The 24,078-nt window shown below is 30.6% G+C and overlaps 3 protein-coding genes across 9 annotated transcripts; 1 reads left to right on the top strand and 2 right to left on the bottom strand.

Annotated features, from left to right (window-relative positions):
• Nucleotides 1–1,431: 1,431 nt before the first annotated feature.
• Nucleotides 1,432–5,961, top strand: LOC114131898 (juvenile hormone epoxide hydrolase 1). The gene is made up of 5 exons (XM_027997236.2): nucleotides 1,432–1,726; nucleotides 3,004–3,545; nucleotides 4,101–4,309; nucleotides 5,121–5,352; nucleotides 5,448–5,961. The coding sequence occupies exons 1-5, from the start codon at nucleotides 1,532–1,534 to the stop codon at nucleotides 5,668–5,670; spliced, it is 1,401 nt and encodes a 466-aa protein (XP_027853037.2). The 5' UTR covers nucleotides 1,432–1,531; the 3' UTR covers nucleotides 5,671–5,961.
• On the bottom strand, nucleotides 5,661–19,158 carry LOC114131897 (osmotic avoidance abnormal protein 3). 7 transcript variants are annotated; one of them, XM_027997232.2, is made up of 13 exons: nucleotides 18,712–19,158; nucleotides 12,689–12,776; nucleotides 11,216–11,371; nucleotides 10,821–11,106; nucleotides 10,341–10,720; nucleotides 9,814–10,218; nucleotides 9,466–9,569; nucleotides 9,135–9,366; nucleotides 8,358–8,518; nucleotides 8,159–8,256; nucleotides 7,459–7,634; nucleotides 7,109–7,226; nucleotides 5,661–5,841 (listed from the first exon to the last, which is right to left on the bottom strand). In XM_027997232.2, exons 2-13 carry the CDS (start codon nucleotides 12,761–12,763, stop codon nucleotides 5,729–5,731), a joined length of 2,304 nt encoding a protein of 767 aa, XP_027853033.1. In that variant the 5' UTR covers nucleotides 12,764–12,776; nucleotides 18,712–19,158; the 3' UTR covers nucleotides 5,661–5,728. The 7 variants fall into 7 exon arrangements, 5 of the variants coding, with proteins under 5 accessions (XP_027853033.1, XP_050053897.1, XP_027853031.1 ...); XM_050197940.1 differs by lacking the exon at nucleotides 18,712–19,158 and adding an exon at nucleotides 16,940–17,247; XR_003593031.2 differs by lacking the exon at nucleotides 18,712–19,158 and having other exon boundaries at nucleotides 7,437–7,634; nucleotides 12,689–13,178.
• Nucleotides 19,159–19,287: 129 nt separating this feature from the next.
• On the bottom strand, nucleotides 19,288–23,895 carry LOC114131890 (zinc finger protein 436-like). The gene is made up of 9 exons (XM_027997218.2): nucleotides 23,422–23,895; nucleotides 22,676–22,837; nucleotides 22,269–22,451; nucleotides 22,050–22,196; nucleotides 21,694–21,803; nucleotides 21,297–21,595; nucleotides 20,802–20,999; nucleotides 20,506–20,723; nucleotides 19,288–20,324 (listed from the first exon to the last, which is right to left on the bottom strand). The coding sequence occupies exons 1-9, from the start codon at nucleotides 23,563–23,565 to the stop codon at nucleotides 20,256–20,258; spliced, it is 1,530 nt and encodes a 509-aa protein (XP_027853019.1). The 5' UTR covers nucleotides 23,566–23,895; the 3' UTR covers nucleotides 19,288–20,255.
• Nucleotides 23,896–24,078: the final 183 nt, after the last annotated feature.

Raw genomic sequence — 24,078 nt, 5'->3', positions numbered from 1 at the left:
GTCTTCAACGAGTTCAATTTATAAGTGAATTACTTAGTAGTCAACATATAAGTATATAACTATTACTTTAAATTATAATTACAATTTAAAATTATAATTATAATTATACTTATACCTAATACCTATGGACTTTTTTTCCTGGTAATATTTAATATTTATTTCATTTTTAAAATGTATTTTCATACGCATGTGACATGTAACTATGGAAGTTCCTATTTAGGTATGTCATGGAGTTGCTAACATACTTTTCTAACCAATAATAATTAAATCCATAGTCAAGACTCAAGAGTATAGAACTATACAGTAGATTATAATTACTAGACCATAAATATAATTAAAAATTATGATAGGTAATATACAGACTTACAATCATTACAAACTTAATAACTAATAAGTATAAGTATAGCATACATTGGATTAATCATATAGCATTCATACCTATTGTTTTTCCTGGCTTATATATGTATTATATTATAATTATTTAATTTGAATACATAATAATATAACGTGTATAGAATATTTGGAGTGGCCAATTTTAATAGCATGGTTTTACTAAATTAATGTGTTAAAAAAAAAATTATTTTTATATAAATAGTTTAAACTAAAACACTTGTCTTCACAAAAGTATATGATATTTTTTTAGGTTTTTAAAATTGCTTAACTATAAGTCTATAACTGCACATAATGTGTTAAATATATATACATATATACTATACAGTTTAATTTTATCATCTAAAGCTAAGTATTTTACTAAACATTTAGTGTTTTACATGTTATGAATTCATACTTTAAACTAACTAAAAACCCAAAAAACTACTAAAACAACTTAACTGATCAATTAGATAGCTCCGTATATACTATTATTATTGCTTACACGATTAGATATATCCGCTCTTAAATTATCTGTTGTGTTATTATTTTATTATTATTATAACCTGTTGAACAGCCTTAAAAGCGGCAACAGCGTAAGCCGAACACGCATGGTCTAATATACAGAGTGATTCACTGTTGTTGTCGACAATCATCATACTTAGCCACATAGGTATACTCGCTCAGTCGCTCACCGCAAGTAACAATTTCAATATATTATGCGTAGTAGCCTCCCAATCAAACCTCAAAAAATGTATATAAGTAACTGTTGGAATACCTAATTGAAATTATTATTAACTCATATTTTAAAATGTTTCAGTACGTATTATTATATTAGCTCAATATTTCAACAAGTTGAAGATAATCTATGTTTATTAAAAAAGTATCAATTTTAGTTGTTTTATTTTTATATTTTAAAAGTATGATAATCGTCCATAATTATAGTTCAAAACTATTACTAAATGAAAAAAATAAGTTTTCGACGAGGAAAAATGTGATGAAACATTCTGTACAGTATAAGTTATACTATGCACTGATAATATTATAATGTATGAAGTCGTCATAACGACCGGCGCTGTTCGTCGCGTATGTTCACGTTTCGCTGCAGTGTGCTGCCAGCAGCGTACGAAACACGTACACCAATACGATCTACGCTGGAAAAATGGGAAAATTAAAATACTTTTTGGCTGCTTTGGTCGCATTTGCACTGGTCATTTATCAGAAAAATGTCGTCGATATTATCGTGGAGCCGGAAACAATGCCCGAGGACGTATGTTGGGGAGCCGTTCCCAGTAAGACGAAAAACTCTGAGAACGCCAAAGAAGTCCGACCGTTCCTTATAAACATCACGACCGAAGTACGTGAGATCGTGAAATTTCAATACTATACGTTATAAGTAATTATTTTACGGTATTAATGGTTAACTATAACCGAATAATATACACAAATCATTAAAAAAAAAAAATTAGGTACCTATATTATAAATTATAATAAACCACAATATGTATTCTAGTATCATGCGTAAGTAAGTAATGGATTCCTATTGATCCTAATATTACATAATCTATATTACTATAACTTTTAAAATTTATAAATAATTTAATTTTGATTTACAATCTATTAATATATATGTATTGGATAAATAGTTTATAAAGCGTTGCGTGACTGTGAAGCACAATTTTGGATAACTATCTTAAATCGTGCTGTAAAATGTAGACTCTAATTTTACCCTTAAGTTTGAAATTAATAAATAACCAATGATGTAGGAAATTCGTTAATCCACATAATTTATGTCTGGATTTCACTATCCACTCGCATTTATGTTGAACACAGATTTTGCAGTTAATAAAACTTTCAAATACTTTAATACTTTATTTTTGATAGCTATACTATAATATTATACAATATAATGTTATTGTGTGCCGAATTTAAAATATTTAATAAAATAAAGTTCGATATGTTATGATGGTTTTTTACGAAAGTTTTCTTCTTTTGTATATTAAGATGATAGTTCACAAAAGTAAATCCACTTCTGTTGAAACTATGGCAATTAGTTAAAAAATTTAATACCTACCTACTTATTTAGTTATTTACTTTTATTTAAGTATATATATACACACACTTTAAACTGTTATTATTAATTTATGATTAATTTTAGTATACACGATAAAAAAATAATTTTCAGCCACTTCCATAACTTGACCTTCGACTTATGACCAGATCAAATATTGGCAGAATATAAATTGAATCGCTTTTGTATTTAATTATTAAAAACCTAAGTTAAAAATATTTATTGATTACATTTTATTACAACTAAATTAGTGTATTACCAAAATTAGAAACTTTGAAAGCATTTTAAGTTAAATCAAACGTTACAACAAATACTTGACTTTTTTTACTTGAAATATATTTTATGATTTTCATTATGTCTCATTTTAGGATTTTTTTCTTATTTTATTTCATTTGTGTTTTCCATACGAAGTTTGTTTTTTTATCCTTAACTCATCGGTCCTGATTAATCATAAGACATGACTTCTTAAAACCGTTTTTCTACATAATTTGATATAACCGCAACTCAACGAAATCATCACAGAGCTGTTTTTAATAAATGTAATCTACTTGCGTTTACTGTAGGTCATCGCCGATTTGAAGCACAGACTCTCCAACGCCAGACCGTTAGTAAAGCCGTTGCGAAGTGTGAATTTCGAGTATGGCTTCAATAGCGATCACTTGGCGAAAATCATTGACCATTGGTCGAACCGATATGATTGGACAGCTAGACAAGCATACTTGAACACTTTGCCGCAGTTCAAGACCAACATTTTCGGTCTGGACTTGCATTTCATACACGCGAAGCCACCTGTAGGATCTTCGACCAGGACAATACCTCTGCTTATGTTGCACGGATGGCCTGGTTCCATCGTCGAATTTTATAAAATCATTCCTATGTTGACCACCCCGGTCGCCGGTCGCCATTTCGTGTTTGAAGTGATAGCACCCTCGTTACCAGGTTACGGGTTTTCGGACGCGGCCGCACGGCCCGGCATGGGTCCAGCGCAAATGGGTCAAATTTTCGTCAAGCTCATGGAGAGGTTGGGCCACGAAAAGTTCTACGTTCAAGGTGGCGATTGGGGATCGGTCATAACAGAAGCAATTTCGAAGATTTTTCCCGACAGGTGAGAGATTCGCCCTGCATTGTGTATAGTGTACATAGATCATTAAGATTAAGTGCCACTTTTTATCGTTTTCCAAAAATATAAAGTAAAGATTTCTAAACTTAACATTATTTTATAATTTTATTGACAAATTATGGCAAGTATAATAATAAAAATATAATAATCGTTTCTCACTATACTCGTAACCTATTACTATTTACTTTCAAGTATTAAGACCGATTAAAAAAATAAAGTTGTTAATAAAAGTAGGTATCTAACTTATAATTGTATTCTACTGAACAATTATGTTACGTTTAATATTAAGTATTTTTTTTTTTTTTTTAATAATTTCATATTAATTATAATATCCATATAATTACCATTTCTTTCCAATTTGACTGCAGACTATTTTTTAACATTTTTATATTACTTATTCACATGCATAAATCATAATATAAATATATTTTACATTCTTACTCATTAATAAATGTATTTCTTTCAATTTAATTACATTTTTTATTCGATCATAATATCTACGTTTTTATATATTTGATTATTACTAATTTTATTTTATAGGGTTTACGGCATGCATTCAAACATGTGTGCGGTTACTACTTTGACACTGAGTGATTACGTTCGATTGGCGTTGGGAACGTACTGGCCTTCGTTAATCGTTAGCTCCGAGGCTGAAAAATCCCGAACTTATCCATTGAGCAAGATGTTCTTTGATTTCCTCGAAGAATCTGGATACATGCATTTGCAAATGACCAAACCCGACACAGTCGGTGTGTTTTTTATTTTGCCTACGATATTATTGACACTTTAAAAACGTAAAAACGTACTATACATGATTATAATTTACCGTATTAGTCGTTGTATATCAACATGAGCATAGTCGCTAAGCGTAACTCATTGGGGAAAGGAGTTTAGAGATAAACAATCCCCAAACAATTCAATACGTACTTGACAATTATTATTTTACAGCACACCATGTTTGAATGATTGATTATTTTTAAAGTGATATAATATTCAAATTATCGAAGTCAATTTGAGTAATAATTCCTTATTATTGCCTTATTACGTACCTTGTGTGGATTATTTGCCTAATATATTATATAGGAGACAATTTAAGTGTGCATATTTAATAAAATTTATTTAGTTTAAAAAGTAAAAATTAAAAAGTTCAAAACATTTTTGATATTTCATTAATAGATACCTAAAAAAAAATCATTTAATCGTTAATTTTATAATTATTTATAGACAATAGTACCTACACGTTTGTCAATTAAATTGTTGCCGAATATTCATATCGTTTTGCATGGATTATACATCTCTTAAAAAACCTGCAATGGTTTTATATGTATCCATAATTATATAATATATTATATAATATAATCATTTTATTTAGTAATATAATAATTAATAATATATTAGTAATTAATTCACTGCAGCACTAATAGATAGGTACCTAATATTTATGACAAAACTATTTGAAAACGTTAATAAGATGTGTGTTTAAACGAACTTTTAGTCTATTAAAATTTGAGCTCTCCTCTAAAATTTAACTAAATGTCTTATCTATGATTATTCGTGCAGGCGTCGCTTTGAACGATTCGCCGGTCGGCTTAGCAGCTTATATTCTAGAAAAATTTTCCACTTGGACATCTACGGATTACAAATCTCTACCAGACGGCGGCCTGTCTAAGTTCAAAGTAGACGAACTATTAGACAATGTCATGATTTACTGGGTGACTAATTCCATGACCACGGCGATGCGGCTGTACTCGGAATACGCCAGCAACAAATATCGTGCTCTTCCACACACATTGTAAGTACATCACTGTACATATGTATTTTACATTACCTAAATGTTTGTATTATAAACTAATAAATTCTTATTTCGTATTGTGTTATATACATTAGGGCCAAAGTTAAAGTCCCAGCAGCTTGTGCTATTTTTCCGAACGAAATACCGATGATGTTATCACTGAAGAAACTTTTGAATCGTAAATTCGTAAATCTAGTCAGAGCTACAGAGATGAAGGAAGGTGGACATTTCGCAGCGTTCGAACAACCTAGACTGTTGGCAGATGACATTTGGTCGACAGTTTACGAGATGGAAAACATAAGAATCAATCCAATTTAATATTATTTATTTTATTTTTGTACATCATGATATTTTCATATTTAGGAACTCTTTTTTTTTAAATTCTATCCAAAGTGTTTTTTTGTAATTTTCGATCGCCGATAACTGGTAGAAGAGATTCTAATTTCGTCGGCTTTTTAACTATATTTTCTGGCGATACGCGTCTGTGTCCTGTAATAATAAAACATTTTTTATTATTATTATTTCTATAATTATATGCATGATAAATAATATTTATTCAATAAAATGACATAATATTACGATTATGTTAAAAAAACGTATTGCAGGTTATTTCTGTCTTATCCTTGTATCAAACATAATATACCATACATTTATTTAAATATATGTAATTATAGATGAACAAATTATTTTAACAATTTAAAAATACTTACCTATAACTAGTATTAAAATTAAAATACCCATCAAATTATATTAGTAAGAAAACATAGATATTCATTATTATACACCTACACTATATTACCTATTTTATAATCTTAAATAATCTTAATACATTTATTCGTTATTAAAAATAACAAAATTGTATTAGAACTATGTATGAGAATATAATTATATAGCAATCATTTATGACTGGTGTAGTGGTGTACTTCACTGGTATGGTGTTTGAGTCCATTAAAGCTAGATTTAAAACTAATAGGGACAAAATGGACGTAGCCGTTTAGGCGTCGAAACATTTGAACGTAAAACAAAGAAATCATTGAAAATATTAGTAATAAAAATTAAAAATAATTAAATTAGGTACTATAATATATTTAAAAAAAAAACTATTTATACGTAGGTATTATGTTATTATATTCAAAAATATCAAAAATATTATAATTAAAATGTTATGTATAATTATAAGTATAATATTATTAATTAATTGAAATAAATTAGGTAATTCCAAGTAAACATTGTGTTTTAGTTTTAGTTAACATTATAAGTAATTTTTAAGTGGAATCATCCAAAATATTTCACTTAATTAATATTATGTAGGATAACATTTAAAATATAATATTTTTAATATTTTTAATATTTTTTTTATTATTTTTTAATACTAATCTATTTTTGTTGTAATAAAATAAATAACTTTTTTTGATAATATGTTTTAATTTGTATTAGATACTAGGTTATATTTTTATGGATTCTTTTTTTTTTACATCTAAATGTTTACATTTAAACCAATACGTCTATTTGTTTTAGATCAGTTAGATCAGATTTGAAAATATCTATAGTTGAAAAAAGACTAATTTGCCCAACTTAAGTATAACTAATAAAAAATTATGAAAATATTACGTATTTATATTATACATGGTTAGAGCGAATAAAAAAGTTTTGTTTAGACCTGCCATTCTCTGAAAAAATAAAATTCTGCTTATACGTCCCCATTAACTAGCATCCTCATCTTAATCCAAATTTGTAACTTTTTCTAATTAGGTACCTTTCCATTTATGAAACGGTCTACCAGACTCTCCGTGGGATTGTATTAGCAACTCGGTAGCTCGTTTCGGCTTAAAGTAATTGCCTGCAAAATCGTCTTCCGCCGATTTCTGATACTTCTGAAATTGTGAAAATAACATTATGTTATATTAAATAAATACGGGTTTTAACTGTTGATACAGCGGCGTAGTGCCAGTGATCGCAGGCCACGCGTAACATGAATAGCAGTTTCCGATATATACAATCGCTATACAATGTATTAAAATTGAAAAATTGTTCAAACAAAACGTGATTGTGAATTTGTCAAAATGATAGCATGGCTTAACTACCGTGCGTGCGCGCCCGTTTCACCTGATCGTAAATGACGGGCACATCTGGTGACGACGACCGCCGACTGCTGTCCGAACTGGAAGACTTGTCAAACGATAGACCGGCGAGCGTATTGAATATGCCCAACGACATCTTCCTCCGGCCGTTTTCGAACGTGCTAAACGCCGCCGAACCGTTGACGGGTTGTGTTAACGTGCCTATTATATTATATTTAGTATAATATTTATGCAAAAAACGACGTGCTATATAATAATATAATAAGCCGCAATAATATTGGAAAGCGTATAAGAATATAAGCGCGGCCGAAAATATAAGTTGTACCTATATAGAATCGAAATATAACGGTGTAGTAAATCCCGTTGTCGAGTTCAAATATATAATATACCGTGTTCAAGAGCCAATAATAAGCGAATACAAATCAAGAGTCAGGTTTGAATAAAAACAAAAACAATTATTTAAAATAGCGCAAAAGTCGCACACGCTGTGTATATAGCCGAATATAAATCACGCGATCGTATATAACACAAAATTTAACCTGTAGCGGATGAAACGTATACATCGCCAACAAATTTTCAGAGTTTTCTAATCTAGCCGGAGCGGTCAGCGAGTTAACGGACTGCCTGCGACCCGAAGACGACGCACCTACCCATCCAAATCCCGAAATAATCGCTGATTAAAAAATAAAAATAAAATATCTAAAAAGTCCCTTCTCAGCGTTTACCCGAAGCAGGAGGCAGTTTTATCCTAGTCAGCTCCGGTAGGATCCAACTCTGTGTGTCGTCCTCCCATTCCGCATCTTCTTTCAACCTCTCCAAGTTGCTGAAAGAAAAATATCACCATTTATATTATGGTTGTATTAATTCTCAATCCATCGACCAATACAACGGAACATATAATATTATGAGGTGTATATACTTTACCTGTAATTGCATTCTTTCGATAGCGTTGGCACGATTTTTTCTAAAATTTGACTTTGCAGTTTGATCTGTCGCTCTTGTTTTCTGATTGTTTCCAAATAATCCGTCCGCTCGTTTTCAAATTCGCTCTGGATGTCCGCCACCTCTCGGTCCGACGCTTTCAGCTGAAAAACAAACCGTAACAGATACACTCGAGTATAGGTTTAGTACTAAGGAATTGTAAAATTGCATAATTATATTTTTTTATGACTATTCTGCTGTTTTTATTATGAAATTTGGTTTATGTACACTATACAGTATACACCTCAATAAATATTTCATGTTAATATTATAAAATTTATTGTCTATAAACGTTTTGGCAATTGATTCATTGTTAAAAGTACATATTATTATATGATCACGTTGTAACTTATAAATCATGATATTTTGACTACATTAGATACCTATACATTAACAAATTTAACAAAATTAATTATACTGTAATAATTATTTTAATAAATAAATCAATAAAACACAAATGACGTGTACTGCAACTTGTGGCTGAATTGTTTCAAATATTTTATTTAGAAATTGCAGATGAATAAAATATATAAATAGTATAAACATACAGTTGTTACAGGAGTATTCGGTTTTTCCTATTTTTAAAAACCATTATGTTTCGACGGAATTGATAAATCCCCAATACTTATAAAATTTAGTCTCCCCATTCATCCGGTTAGATCATAACCTGCTTTACTGTCGTCTATGTATTCCATAATATAATCGTATTATGCAATTTACTTTTTGTCTATACTTCTTCAACGCTTCATTCTTGGCTCTCAGCTCTTCCTGTATATCGTCGTACACGCCCAATACTAAGTTCGGCCCATCTTCAGTCTCGACGGTAGCCAACGCCCTCGCCAACGCGTTCAACCGTCTTTCGGCTGCTTTTTTCTTGCGTAATCGACGTTCCTGGAGCTCTTTGTCATTGACTCGCTCACCGCCAACCATACTCTCTTGCAGTTTCTTCAACCTATACATCAAATACAATACCACGAACTTAACTATAATACTTTATAGTGGCTTTGTAATATTATAATGGCATGCGTCAGTGTGCGACAATAAATTGTACCTTTTCAATATTTCCTGTTGTGACGAGTTTAATTCTACACGATTGCTCTTCAACGCTTTTTCGACAATCTGCTGCGGGGATGAAGTTCTGCAATTATTGTCGTTCTAAAAATGAAGAAAAACTACATTTTAATACTAATATGGCATATACACACATGTACCATGATTATTTGTAGTGAATATAATATATATAATAATATAATGAAGTCATTACAATTGTATATAGCGTGAAATTAAATCACGTAAAACCGTAAAGCAGTGTTGACTGAATCTTTAATTAAAATAATACTAAATGATTAATAAATATAATACTTCATTATTATACCCTAGGCCTCTAGATGATACTTACTTGGTTCGAGATCTTTGCCAAGTTTTTGTCGTATTTCTCTTTCAACGTTTTTAAATCTGCTTGCATCTGACACTTTGAGTTATATTCTTCTTGATATTTTTCCCTTAATTTGACCATTTCATCTTGATACTCCAGTCGCAATTTTTCTTTTTCGGAAATATCATTTTGGCCGTTACTTGTGGGCAATTGAGAAGTGGAAGCTTCTAGCAGTTCTTTGAGTTTTTTTATCTGTTCTTGATACTGGCGTAACATCGTGTCTTTAGGATCTTCGTTCACGTGTGGTTCATTATAAATGTTCTTGGCACGATTGGCGTACCTCAGTGTCGATAAGGTCTCGTCATAGTTATTATCAGCGGGCGATAAACAAGCTACCATTAACGTTTTTGTATTTCCACCAAGAGAATCCTATATAATAACGAAAATACTTATTTAAAAAAAAATGATTAGATGATTAAAGGGCAAGTATTCATTACGTTTGATCTAATACATTTACACTTTCTTGTTAATTATTTATAATTATTTTTTACCTGTAACAGTCGTGTGAGTTTTGAATCTCTGTATGGTATGTGTTTTGCTTTTCCGTCAACCAGTGCTGATATCACGTTTCCCAATGCCGACAAAGAGAGATTGATTTTCGTGGCTTCTCTAAGCCTATCTCCCGAGGCCCCGGTTTTTGCTTGACGTTCACTGCCCGCCAAGTCAACCAGACTCAGCTTGCCGCGCTTTATCGACTTAATGTCATCCTCGTCTTGCGACGTTGACATCATTTCCACGGATATGGTGAAAATCGAATGGCTCCTGGAAGAGTCGGCGTTCATCATTGTAGCTCCGGTAGCTCTATTCCTCCAACCCTGTTCCATGAGCTTTTGACATTCGATAACGTCATGCACAGCATGATGTGATAACTCTAAAATAATAGACATCCATAAGATTGATATATGCGTAGCAGCGAATAGAATTATGCAAAATAATATATAATATCATAATAAGTAATAACACATGTTTACCGTGTACGTAGACTCCCCTCTCCGGATTCTCCTTCAACTCAAGTCTCCGTTTGGTGTCCGTACTCAACAGGTCTCTCACTTCCTCGTTATAGATCTCAATATACGAGGCGAGCACCAAGAACTTAACGTCGTCCGTAACAGATATTGCCTCGAAGACGTGTTCGAAGGCCCTAGGTATGATACCACGTTGATTCGGCGGCGAGTCTACGCCCTGCATCGAAAAACTCTTACCACATCCAGTCTGCCCGTACGCAAACACCGTACAGTTGTAACCCTCTAGTATGCCCTATACATATCAAAGGGTGACGCACACGCGCATATAATAATATTAGACAATTATGGTATTCGAAACGATTTTCGCTAATTTTCTTTTACAATACACGCATATTACTTACTTCCACAAAAGGATAAGCGATGTCGTTGTATATCTGCTCTGTGTTTGAATCCGGCCCGTATACACCGTCGAACGTAAACGTTTTCGGCGGGGCCGAACCATCCGTGGGATTGACAATCGAACAAGTGCATTTCTCCGAGTCTATAAACACCACGTTCTGAAACGCATTACGAATGTCTGTAATAGTCTTATAGAAAAGCTTATAGTGTTTTAATGCTCGACATAGATTCAATTATACAAAAATAATACGATAATCAGATAATGGATTACCTATGGTTATTATGTACATATTATATTACAATCACGACAGATTTCAAGGAGTCCGATATATTTACGAAAATCGAAAAAAATATTAGAAGTGCACTGACATTCGAGCGATCATTTTGGTTTTGTTGCACAGTAAACGAAACTTCAAAATAATAATATTGTTGGTTGTAATATATATATTTATATATATACATATATATTACATAATATAGTATGTAGACTGTAGAGGGTAAAATATAGACTATCATCAGCTGATATTTTTTTTTACTCAATACGGAAACAGATAGTATTATATTACAGGAACATGGTAAGCATTAAGCAAACAATCATATATTTATGAGACTTAGTTTTAGACACAAAGATTTTTTACAGTACAATATAGCACGGTGTATGTATACATACTGATGTTTTAATGTTTATAAACGATGTGCCGATACTTATTATGTACACTGGCAATGGCGTGGTGAACAGTGTTTTATGACGCCTAGGCGTCATGGTAGAATTTTTTTAGGGATAGAGTGATTGGATACATATTTTTTTACCAATAACACAAAAAAAATATTAAAATACAATTATACAGTCACATAATATTTATGTATTTAAAATATTTATATATTAAGTGATAAAAAGTGGATAGATACTGAAATATAATATATTTTGTGTATCATATGGTCCATAAAAGTTCGCCGTTCACCACGCCACACATAATGTACATACTATTACGATTTCTTACGAATCGCGCAGTTAGCCGGTCAACGGTCTATTTTTGTCTGTATACAGGGCAACACAACGTAAAAAACAGTGGGTCACCCACTCACACCACCTCCACCGTACATCACTTCAGTTTTCAGCATTGAAAAACGAAATTTTGGCGCACGTAAAATCACTTGGTATTTTAATGTAACGGCACGGTGACGGGGTTAAGAGCAGAGTTGGGTGGGTATTAGATGTGCGAATTGCGTGCCCAGCGTGTTTGCTATTTGTATACTTAGGTACTTAGGGCGTGCTACTATAGCTAGCTCACTAGGTTTATGGGTCACAGTGGTGCGTGGCAATCGTTTTTATACATAATAGTGCGGTCGAGTATATGATTGCTGACGAAATCTCATTACAGCCTTAATAGCACATAATATATATATATATATTTTGTAAATACATTACAATATTTTATAGGTCAGACATGAGAATAATTAGACCACGGTCTCACCTTACTGTTTAACGCCCGTTCTCTCGTGTTCATCGGCCGACACCTCGCAATGACTTTTACGTTTTCCGAAGTCATCGCTGCGCATTGACTGCAGCGCCGCGTTATTATAATGTACATGCAACAAAAATTCATAATTGCCCGTTATAGTAGTTCAATAATGAATTATTAATTATAGTTATACATTTCTCCAGTCCCTCGAAATCAAAAAATGTGCATAATGAATTTACGGTACGTATTGTAAATATAAAAAATAAGCTATTTTTAAGTGGTTGTAAGTTGTAACTGCAGCTGTTTGAAAGTAATTTATAAATGTTGATAAATATAAAATTAAAAAAACAGTAAGTATGTTTAAAATTATGTCGTAGGTATCGTTTAAGAATAAAAATTACAAAAACTCCACCGTTTAATATTTTATAAATAATTTTATATGATGCATGTTTTATATTATCCAAATATTTTCTTGCATATAACATATTTTTACAGCTGAAATTATATAAATTTGTATATGGCGAGTAACGACGTGACTTAAGAATTATCGTTTTGTTATTTTCGAATAAATTAAATATTTTACGACTGCATCACTTGGACTGCAACATATGGCTGTACTGTAAACCTTTAATAGTTAAGTAACTGAAAAAAATCCAATAATAATTATGTTTATGTTTTGGTCATTGTTTCACTATAACCAGAATTGTATATTATAATATACCTATAATAAAAGAAATAATCAAACACTGTTTTTTTTTTTTTAATGTTACCTATGTTATATCATATAACTGCAGGTCACGCAGCTCAAGTGTTCTTGGGCCTGAACATATTGGCCTTTTCAACCCTGAGTTTATTATGACTTTGATTAGGTTTTGCGAATTCGAATCCTTTGAAATATTAAACATCTATACAACACATATTCGTTTTTTTTAAAAAAAAAAAAAAAACCACATACCACACTGCAGTTATCTCGTCGTTGACTATTATTATATTTTATTTAACATATTTTAATGGATGTTTCTCCGCAATATTATTTGTGCCTGATTCACATGCGATTTTTTTTTAACGTGCGTCCATAACATATTATATACAATTCAAATTCGTTATAAAAACTACAATATATATATATGACTCCAATGTTCATAAAGTAAATTCGTGACACAATACCACAATGGAAATGTTTTTCATATTGAGTTATCATAACGAAATAATCAAATTGTGTTCTAATTTTAATTTTCCGTCACCCACACCGACCACATAGTATATTGATAATAGTGTATACGTACAATATGTACGTATTCTACTGATAAAAAACAATAGATTACCGATGTAATTTCATAACGATTTTGTTATTAGAAACTCGAAAAATATAGAACACGAATACACCAAAAATAAAACGTATAATTATTTCGTATCTATCTTAATGATGTAATATAAATAATTCATATAAATTTTATCAAATGACAAAATGTATGGAAAAACGACTTTATTAGGAATTATAAATTTAAAAAAATATGGTTTTCTAACGAAAAAAAAGTATTCGATTAGGACCTATAATAAGTCATCAACGTATAAGAATAACTTTCATCGCTGAGTTTTAGCGCTTCAGTAGTGTTACAACACGCAGGAGAACAAGTACGTGCTTATCTCTCAAAGACTAAAATTTAACACAAAACAAATATTTGATTATGAAACAGTGTATTTTTATTTTTGTTCTCGCGTTATAAATATAAATAAATTCGTATGAGCTGCAGGTATAAATGTATAATTATTAAATTATTTAAATTATATAATGCATGTTAAAATTAATAATGATATGATAAAATACTGGTTATTGATATAGATACATATACAATTTTATGGAGGAAAATTTTATGATTGATTTACCTGACTCGCAATAATATTACATTAATATATAAAAAAAAAAAACCTATCGTTGTAAAAACAATACTACAGCATTATTCGTTTTGCTCCGCGGAATCTAAACTATTATCTAATAATATGGTGTGTAGGGCGTGGGAGTTTATGGGTACCTACGACCCATACGGGTTATTTTAAGTTTACAAGCCTCCTCCTAAGAATTTTAATCCTGCAGGTCACTCCTATACGGCGTCCGTGAAATTTGAGGGTTTGATACAGCGTTGCAATCGGTAAATAAAATCGGAGTAATTAGACACAAAACTACTGTTCGATGAGTACGGCGCTTCCGGTTCAAGGCTTTTACCCGACGTGAAAATAATAAAACCAGTCAAAAGAATAATATACTTATATGTGTATATATAGTTATATATACGATATTGTATGTAAATATGCAAACTTGAAACGCACGTCTATATATACACCGCACCCACCCGCCGTCGGTGAATTAGGTGAACGAGCACACACATACGGTCCGACCGTCGTCCATATTATATGTATATATATATAATATTATAATAACGATAAGTGGGTTTCGACACAGAGCGTTATTTGATTCGCGAAAATAATCAATAAAATATCGTACTAACATTATTACGAGTGTAATATGTATGCGTATAAGTTGGCTCGTTGTTATACACCTGTCAAACGCAATCACCACTAACACACACGACCGTCGTCTACACATGAACGTCGACAGTGTTATAATTCCAACCCCGTGGCTAACCTCGTACTTTAAAATGCGCGTGCCGTCGTTTTTGCAATTTCGCATACTGACACACACCATACACACATACACTGAATTTCGAAGAACGGTAAATGTCAAGTTATGTCTCATGAAGTATATATGAGCAGGTCGAGTGTACACCGTACACTATTTGATACGAGTGTCGAGTTGTGCCCCAAGTATAAAAAAAGAAAAATTTAATTTACCTATTACGCGACACATTTCACATTTACCAAAAAAAAAGAACATAGTTATTAATACCTTTGAAAACGAGTCATTATAATGATTTATAGTATTATTTAAATTTTTTTTATTATTAAAATAAAAACAGTGGTTTATTATAGAAATTGAAATATAACTCTGAAAAAGTAAAACAATTTATTAGATATTCCCATTTGCCTGCAGCACTATATTAATAATTGAACGAATACCTATAATTCATAATAATTATTATAGTAAAACAATAGAAAGTTTATAAAATACTACACGTCTAACAGTTAACAATACTTGTAACTTGTAAGTTGCAAATTGTAACAAAATCATATTATAGAATGGAGTCAGTCGTAAGCGTACAAACGAGAAGATCAAATTTCCATTATTAAACTAAATAAAATAAGAAAATTGATTTTAAAATAATAAACGGGACATGACACTCATTAAATATATGAGTCTATAGTGGTCACACTTGACACTAGTACAACGTAACTATCGACTACGAAATAATTAGTTAGACTTATGAACTTAACTTCTTAACAAATAAAATCAATCTTATAGATATTATAAATTGTGATACAAATCCAAAATACTTAGATTTAATATTTAAGAAGAGGGGCTTCCCCAAATAAAAAAGTTTTAACATGAATACCAAGCCACATACCACCCAAAAACTAAATAATTTATTTAAAATAAATAAATAAATAGTATTATATTTTTTACTTCGATAAACATATATTCTAATTATATTATATAATAATATGCTTCGTAAAATAAATGATTTTTCTCTGAATTAAAATTCAATACATCCATTATACAGTGACTTATATTTAATGAAGAGTTTACTTTCGAGTTTCAACACTTACTATATACACCAGAGCGTTTATCTATATTTTTCCTTTTTAATGTTTGTTAATTTATCAGTCTAAAAATACTATACTTTTAATACGAATTTGAATAATACGATTATTTGTTTTTTTCGCTCAGAGATCGTATTAACAACTTTCATTTTGCAAAAACCAAACCACGGGGTATTGGGGTTGCTTCTATAAAACTGATTATATTGACATGGTCATGTCGCGATAGGCAATTGATGCTAAAGCTAAACCGACTTCACCAACTTCGATATCATCGAATGGAAAGACGATTATAATAATATCAATTCTTTGCAATATGGCACCCTATTACAGGCGGACGTTCGAATGGATGGACAAAAAAAAGGAAACACAGAGTGCACAAATCGCGAGCGGTAAGTTATCGATTTCGCGTTCTCCTCGGCCTTATATTTTTCAAACGGACGTGTTGTGACGGACGTCAGTCACCGACAGTCATCCAGACGAGACCATCCGACCAGTTAGGTCAGTAGAGGTCTTTACCTTGGACATCGACGAGCCAACGTGTATTACCTCTATGACCCTGCGGTCCATTGTAAGTGCATCCCGTCAGCCGAACACAGGTGGCTGGCTTTCACATCGTTCCCGCCGTCGCATTCCACTTTGCAAGTGCATCACTCTCCCAAATCTACGTCGTCGATGCCATCCAACTGCAGCACATCGTCGACTGTCGTTCTCGTGCGTCGACCGTACCATTCGGTCATGGTCGTCACACGCCCGCGACCTTAAGTCTAACACACTTCACAGCAGTTTACACACTTATGATGCGTTCGAGAACCTCGAATAATAATATTGGTAGGTGACCAATAGCCAGCAATGGCCAGATTCGTTCAATCCACACGAACATTATACTATATTGTCTATATTATTATAATATATCGAAATATAAAAATAAAAATTACATATTTTTGTGTACGCAAAAAATCACTGTTTTTCATCTAATCATTAATTATTAGTATTATGTGTTGCCTATACGATATTTTGTAGATTGAGTTGAAATGGTTAAGATCCAACAACAAAACTAGGAAATCTATCGTTCTGTTGTACAGTACCCAGGTTTTGAGTCTTGAGTGTATAACTACAGCGCGACATCGATTGAGGTTAGTGTAATACTGTAATAGTGTACCTAATGGATGTGTTAAACTATTAAACTTGAATTCAAATAGGGTTTTATTTTATTGAACTAGGGTAATTCTTCGAAACTTTCTTGATTTTGAGGGAATTAACTATAGGAAATAAGGAAACGCATATCAATAAACATATCTATGCGTGTTATATATACATTACAAATGCGTGTAATATCTACAACATCAGTGTTTCAATAAAAAATAATAATTATGAAGTACCGATAAACAAAATATACGTAATGCGATAAATAATTGAATTTTGAAGTATTAGTCCAGAACGGCATTAAAGACCTAATTAGATTTTTTCGAAAATATAAAAGAGGGTATCGAAATACTCGTATTGTGGTCTGTGGAACTATGTTCTTATTGAAAACCAATACAGCAATACAAAATACAATAAATTATAATAAACTACGAACATTTAATATTTATGATACATTTTATAAAAACAGTTCGAGTATAACAACATTAATAACTTATAAGAAAGTATAACATAAATTTGATATTTGATGTGAAACCATTATTATACAGGTACGAGGTACTATAAGACAATAATATTAACTTATCTAAATAAACCCCTTGGAGAGAGAGTGGGGTGCCGTCCAAATCACTAAGCCTTAAGTGCCTTAAATGTTTTTATTTGCACAATTCATAAAACGTTATATACTCATATATGTGTATATATGTATAGAATATATATGTACGGAAATAACAGGTCGGAAAAATATAAATAAATTCATCGACGTATGATGTACCAAACCTAAAAGTTCGTCGCTTCTGAGTTCAATAAAAACACTGTTTTTATGTAGCATCGCAGTATACTTAAAGTATACGTACCTAGTTTTACATAGCCATTATGTAGATAAGCAGCAGTTATAGTTTACCTCATATGTTACTTTCGTATTTATGGTAGATTTTATCTCACGACTAAAACAAACACGTCGACGACAGTTACGGCACCAAAAATCCGAATTGAACCGACAAAATCAACAGTGATCATCTCGATGCCGCATATTTTCGAAACCAAAAACGATGTAAAGTAACTATTATATTATTAACGGTATAGGTACTGTTACAATACATATTTACACTACGGACGAGGTGAGATTATAAAATAATATGTATATTATACATACGTATATATATAATAATACATACTCAACAATGGGTAAATTTATGACTAATTTCCAACTTCAACTCGATCACCGTTCCGGACAAAGATGATGGACCACAGTACTGCACGAATGAACGCGAGACCGCGACGTGTTGTAAAGACTAAAGGTACTAAAATAAAATGTATAAGACGTCCTCGAGAGACCTGCAGATGACGGCGAACACGCGTCGGTTCTAATTCGAGGCTTTTGTCGGACTACAGGTGGTACGATATAACCATACATAATGATAGCAATAATAATATCCACGGCGGTGTTGTCGTGTCGAGTGGTGTGCATACAAGAGCGGTAACCACGGTAAACTGTACAATAAGGGGTGGTAGTTAGGAGGGGGTAACGAATTAGGCAGGCGCGACTTATTAAACCTTAATACGACCAATTTTCAATGATACCGAGACGGTATCATCGGGTATTAAGACTTTTTAAAATAAATATATAACAATAATTTATTATGTACATCCATTATGAACCATATCATAAATCCCGAGTACCTATAGTAAGTTGATCACTGGACGTTATATAATAGAATTATTTAAATAATAAAACTAATTAAACACATAAATCATTATAAAACTCTTTATTTAAAGACAATATTATCTACTATTATATGGCTGGTTATATCAAATTATTAGTTAATAAAAATAAAACAAATTCAATTTTTAAAAATAATTCAGTAATTGGTACATGTAATTCAAAAAAAAAAAATACTAACTAAAATGTAAATTAAATCTAACTAAATGGCTAACTGAACATTTAAAAATAAATTTTTCAATTTTTTAGAATTATTTTTGTGGCTTTTAAAGTGGGCAAACAATATTTTACTAAATATTCAAAATTAACTATAAATAAATTTAAATTGTTGAATTATACATAATAAATATAATTTTTTAGTCAAAAATTGTAAAAATTAAGACCATAATAGACCTAAAACAACATTTATTAAATTCTAATGAGCAATTCAATTAACTAAACTTGTCTTAGTATTATATCAGTCTGTTTATGGATTTCAAAATAACATCTCCTTTAGTTTTTTGGTATATTTTGTACATATTTTTACTATCATTAACATAAAAAAATATAATAGGATTTCACAACTACATAAATATGTATGGAACATTCAACCATCTACATTGTGATATGTTTTTTAAGGATCTGTCCTCAACTTAAATTGATTAGATTTGACAGCGTAATGTAATTTAAATTTAAAGGCACTAAAAATAATTGTGAACGTAATTTACTAATATTTTGATTTTCCGTAAAAATAATAATTGGCAAAATCACCAAAAATTAAATAAAAATTATTCTACACAAAAATAACTTAAAATCTAATTCATTCTTTCAATAGTCATAAAATTTGGTGTCGTGTGACAGTAATTAAAATGTAACATTCAAGTACAAAATAATATGACTTAAATCTAAAACTAGTGTTTGTAGGAACCCATAATTACACCCTGAAAACCTGAACATTTTGGGCTTAGACCTTTTTTCAATTATTTACAAATAAAATTTGTATATTATCTTCGTAAGATACTAAGATACTTGATATGTATTTGTATTTGGCACATTAGATAGTTGACTTTGTTTCTCTTGTTGATCAACCTGTAAATAAATCATATTTTATATTATAAATATTTGTTTAATTTCAATTATAGAGATTGATATCATGGAAATAAAATAATATAATTATTTAGTAGTTTCATATGAAATTAAAAATATACACAAATCAATTAATTTTATTAAATACAAAAATAAATCAATTTTAATAAAAGAATATGTTTACTTTATTTTGTAATTCTTCAATAACAGAACTGGACTCATCTGATTTAATATTATTAGTATAACCTTTGGTTCGATGCCTGAGCTGATGAGTAACTAAAAATTGACTTGTAGCAAATCGTTTCTTACATATGTCACACACATATGGTAACTGGCTATCCTCAATGTCATTATGTGTTGCCATATGCATATCATAATAGTGTTTTACAATAAATGATTTACCTAATAAAATAACCATTAGAAATTTTAAAGTTTAGTTTTCAGACAAATTATCTAAAAAATCTAAAATTTAATACCAACCACAAACTTCACAGACAAGAGGTCCAGTCACTCCATGTGTAGTTCGATGCTTGTGAAGATTATCTTTACGACTAAAATGTTTATGACACAAATCACACCCATATAATCGTTGACCAGTGTGACTCAACATGTGGCGCATAAGATGTTCTTTACGACTAAATGATTTAGAGCATGTCTCACAGCTGTACGGACGCTCCCCTTAAAAGTTGAGATATAAATATTAAATTATGAAGAAAATTCATTAATTTATAATGGGTTATATGATTATAAAGAAATAAAGATATACAATATAATAAGTAAATCAAAAACTAATTTACAATTCCCATTTTGTACGTTTATGAATAAAAAAAATGTATAAAACAGAAAATATTTATAAAATAGTATTAGCATCAAATTTTAATATTACAGGTTTTATAATAAGAATTGATAATACTTCATAATAAACTCATTAAAGCTAGTTAAAGAAAATATTTATTTATTAGATATAATATTTACCAGTATGAAGTTTCCTATGTTGAATTAAATGCTCTTTTCTCTTAAATTTTTTTTCGCAAACATCACAAGGAAATCTTGGAGGCATCATATCTCTTGTACTTCTAGTTGGCATATTATGAACATTTCTATTGTTCATAGCTTTACATACTTGACTATGCATCACAATTTCTTCCTCAGATTCTAATACTTTCCCACACGCAGTGCACGTTGCAAGAGCTCCATCCGTTGGTAAAAACCCATTCATATATGGTCTTACATCATTAGACTTACTATTGTCCAAGTCAGAATCTTGATCGTTACTTTAAAAACAAAAACGTTAAAAATACATAGAATAAGAAGTGACACAAACTAAAAATATTTTTAATTAATTAAAAATTTTGTCTTGATAATAACTAACTCTGATTTAATAAATTGAAAATTAATCTCTGGTTCAACGGTTAATGGAGTCACATAATTTAAAGAGTGTATATTCATTTCAGAATCTTCTTTATCTGAACTAGGATTATCCTGAAAAAATAACAAAACATTTTATTAAAATCATACATGGTATAATCAATTAAATAAACATATTTTAAAAAACTTTAAACAGACATTTTTAATAATTTTGAGTAAAAGTAGCAAATATACTGCGACCCGTAGGTGTTGGGTTTGATTAATATTATGCTAAATACTTTCTTTAAAATTTTAATTAATTAATTTACCCAACTATACAACAATAATGAATTACAAAATAGCTAAATCTATAATGCTTACAGGAACAGAGTAAATGGTTTGAACATTTTCACTAGCGTCGTTTTCTTCATTAGATGAATCTGTTTGAACGGATTGATTTGAATTATTGGCTATTGTATAATTATACTTCATGGATTCAACTCCATTTGTTGTACTGGTTATAACTTGCTATTGTAAAACAACAAATTGATGAACTTAAATAAAAAATTATTAATTTTTTAACTTAAAAGCAATAATTACCTGCATATTATCATATTTACAAAAATCTTGATATCTATTGTTTACATCATTTACTATTTGTATTGAGCCAGATTGAACAAGGTTGGACAGACTTTGCATTGTAAGCACAGATGAAGAATGATCAGAACTGCTATTTTTCTTTGTACTAGCAGAATTATTATCCAAAGATTCTCGTACATAAACCTGAAAAAAATTTTTGATTAAAAAAAAGTGGTGAAAAGAAATTTAAATTACTAATATTTTAGTTAAACTGTAAAAATTAAATTTTTTTTAATTATATTATTATTTATCTATAAAATGTAAAAATGGTGCAAAAAGTGATGAATAGTAAGGTAGGTCCATGGCAGTATTATACAACTATTTTAAAATCGTCACTTGTAAAATAAATATAAATAAAAGCAACTTACTTTTCCTTGGCATTTTGCTTGATCAGAAACACTTAAAGTTGCACAGTAACTTTTTAACATGGATTCAGTATTAACACATTGATCTATAAAGTCATATAATTCATCCATTTTTGCTATACAGTTTTCACATATTCCTTTTGGTAAGCTATCACTTTCTTTGATCTAAAAAAAAGAATGAAAAGATTAAATTCTGTTGGATCTCAATACATTATTAAATTATGAAATTGGAAACTTGTTTTTTAAAAATGATAACTAAGTTCATATTGATATACCTACTATGATTTTTTTCGATATTTTTTTTCTAATAATTATTTAAAAGATATTATTTTTACAACTAAATATAGTATTAAGACATCTAAATTTATAATACCAATCAAGTTCAAGAATTCATTTTATGTATATTTCTCAAAAATATATTCAATTACAATATTTTACATTTTACATTTTATTAAACAGTTTAATAATGAAAATATAAGAAAGAATAACTCAAATTTACTATCTAAAAAATTCATAAATTCACCAAGTTACCAAGCATGAAGGCAGAATAGATGAAAATCATTTGAAAACATTAAAAATCTAGCCATAAGGGCTGAAATAAGCTAATGTTAACTGAAGTACAGACAGACGTTTGAGTCAACTTATAAAGGTCGGACCGAAAATATCAACCGAACATATTTTATCAATTGTAAAACAGTGTCAGTTGTCTCACATATTACAGTAAATTAATCCGGCAAGCCATTACTCACCTGGAGGGGTATACACTTTTTCAGTTTGAACTGTAGCTGTCGTTCGCTGCTCTCTCGACTCTTGAACAGATGGTGTTTCTTGCCGCCTACGCACATGCAAAGCCGGCACAGCTCGTAAAAGTCAACTTTTTTGTAAATGCTCATCTTACGGGAATTCAAAAAAAAAAAAAAGAGAGTCTCAAGCGCAATTCAATTTATCCTATCCACTTTCTATTTATCCCGAGGCGGAGATTCGACAACCCCGCCATTTGCGTCGCTGTTTTTCAGTTTTTGGCGTGAAGATCACTTCACGAACACGATCGTGTTGTTGACTGTTGTCTGTTATTACTTATTGTTGTTGTTGCTGCTGTTGCCATCAATGGCCACCGAGTGCACCACTAGCACCATTGCACACATATTTTGCACGTTTGCGCTAACCAGTAACCCCAATTCCAGTAAGCTGTAAACGCAACAACTGATAATACCGGCGGCCACGGTACGCTTAACAACAACAAATTAATGTCATAAATAATATATAATAATATGTTATAGTTCTATTAGTAGGCTGGTAATAATTGGTATCCTACATTATAAAATGCTTATTATTATAAATTATAATAATTATACATAATATTATATTCTATTATACTATACAACTTCAGAATGCAACCACAATCT

Source organism: Aphis gossypii, chromosome 1 (genome assembly GCF_020184175.1).
Source record: "Aphis gossypii isolate Hap1 chromosome 1, ASM2018417v2, whole genome shotgun sequence".
NCBI classification, from domain to species: Eukaryota; Metazoa; Arthropoda; class Insecta; order Hemiptera; family Aphididae; genus Aphis; species Aphis gossypii.
Note: the sequence above shows the minus strand (reverse complement) of the source record. Positions and strands in the feature narration are given on the sequence as shown.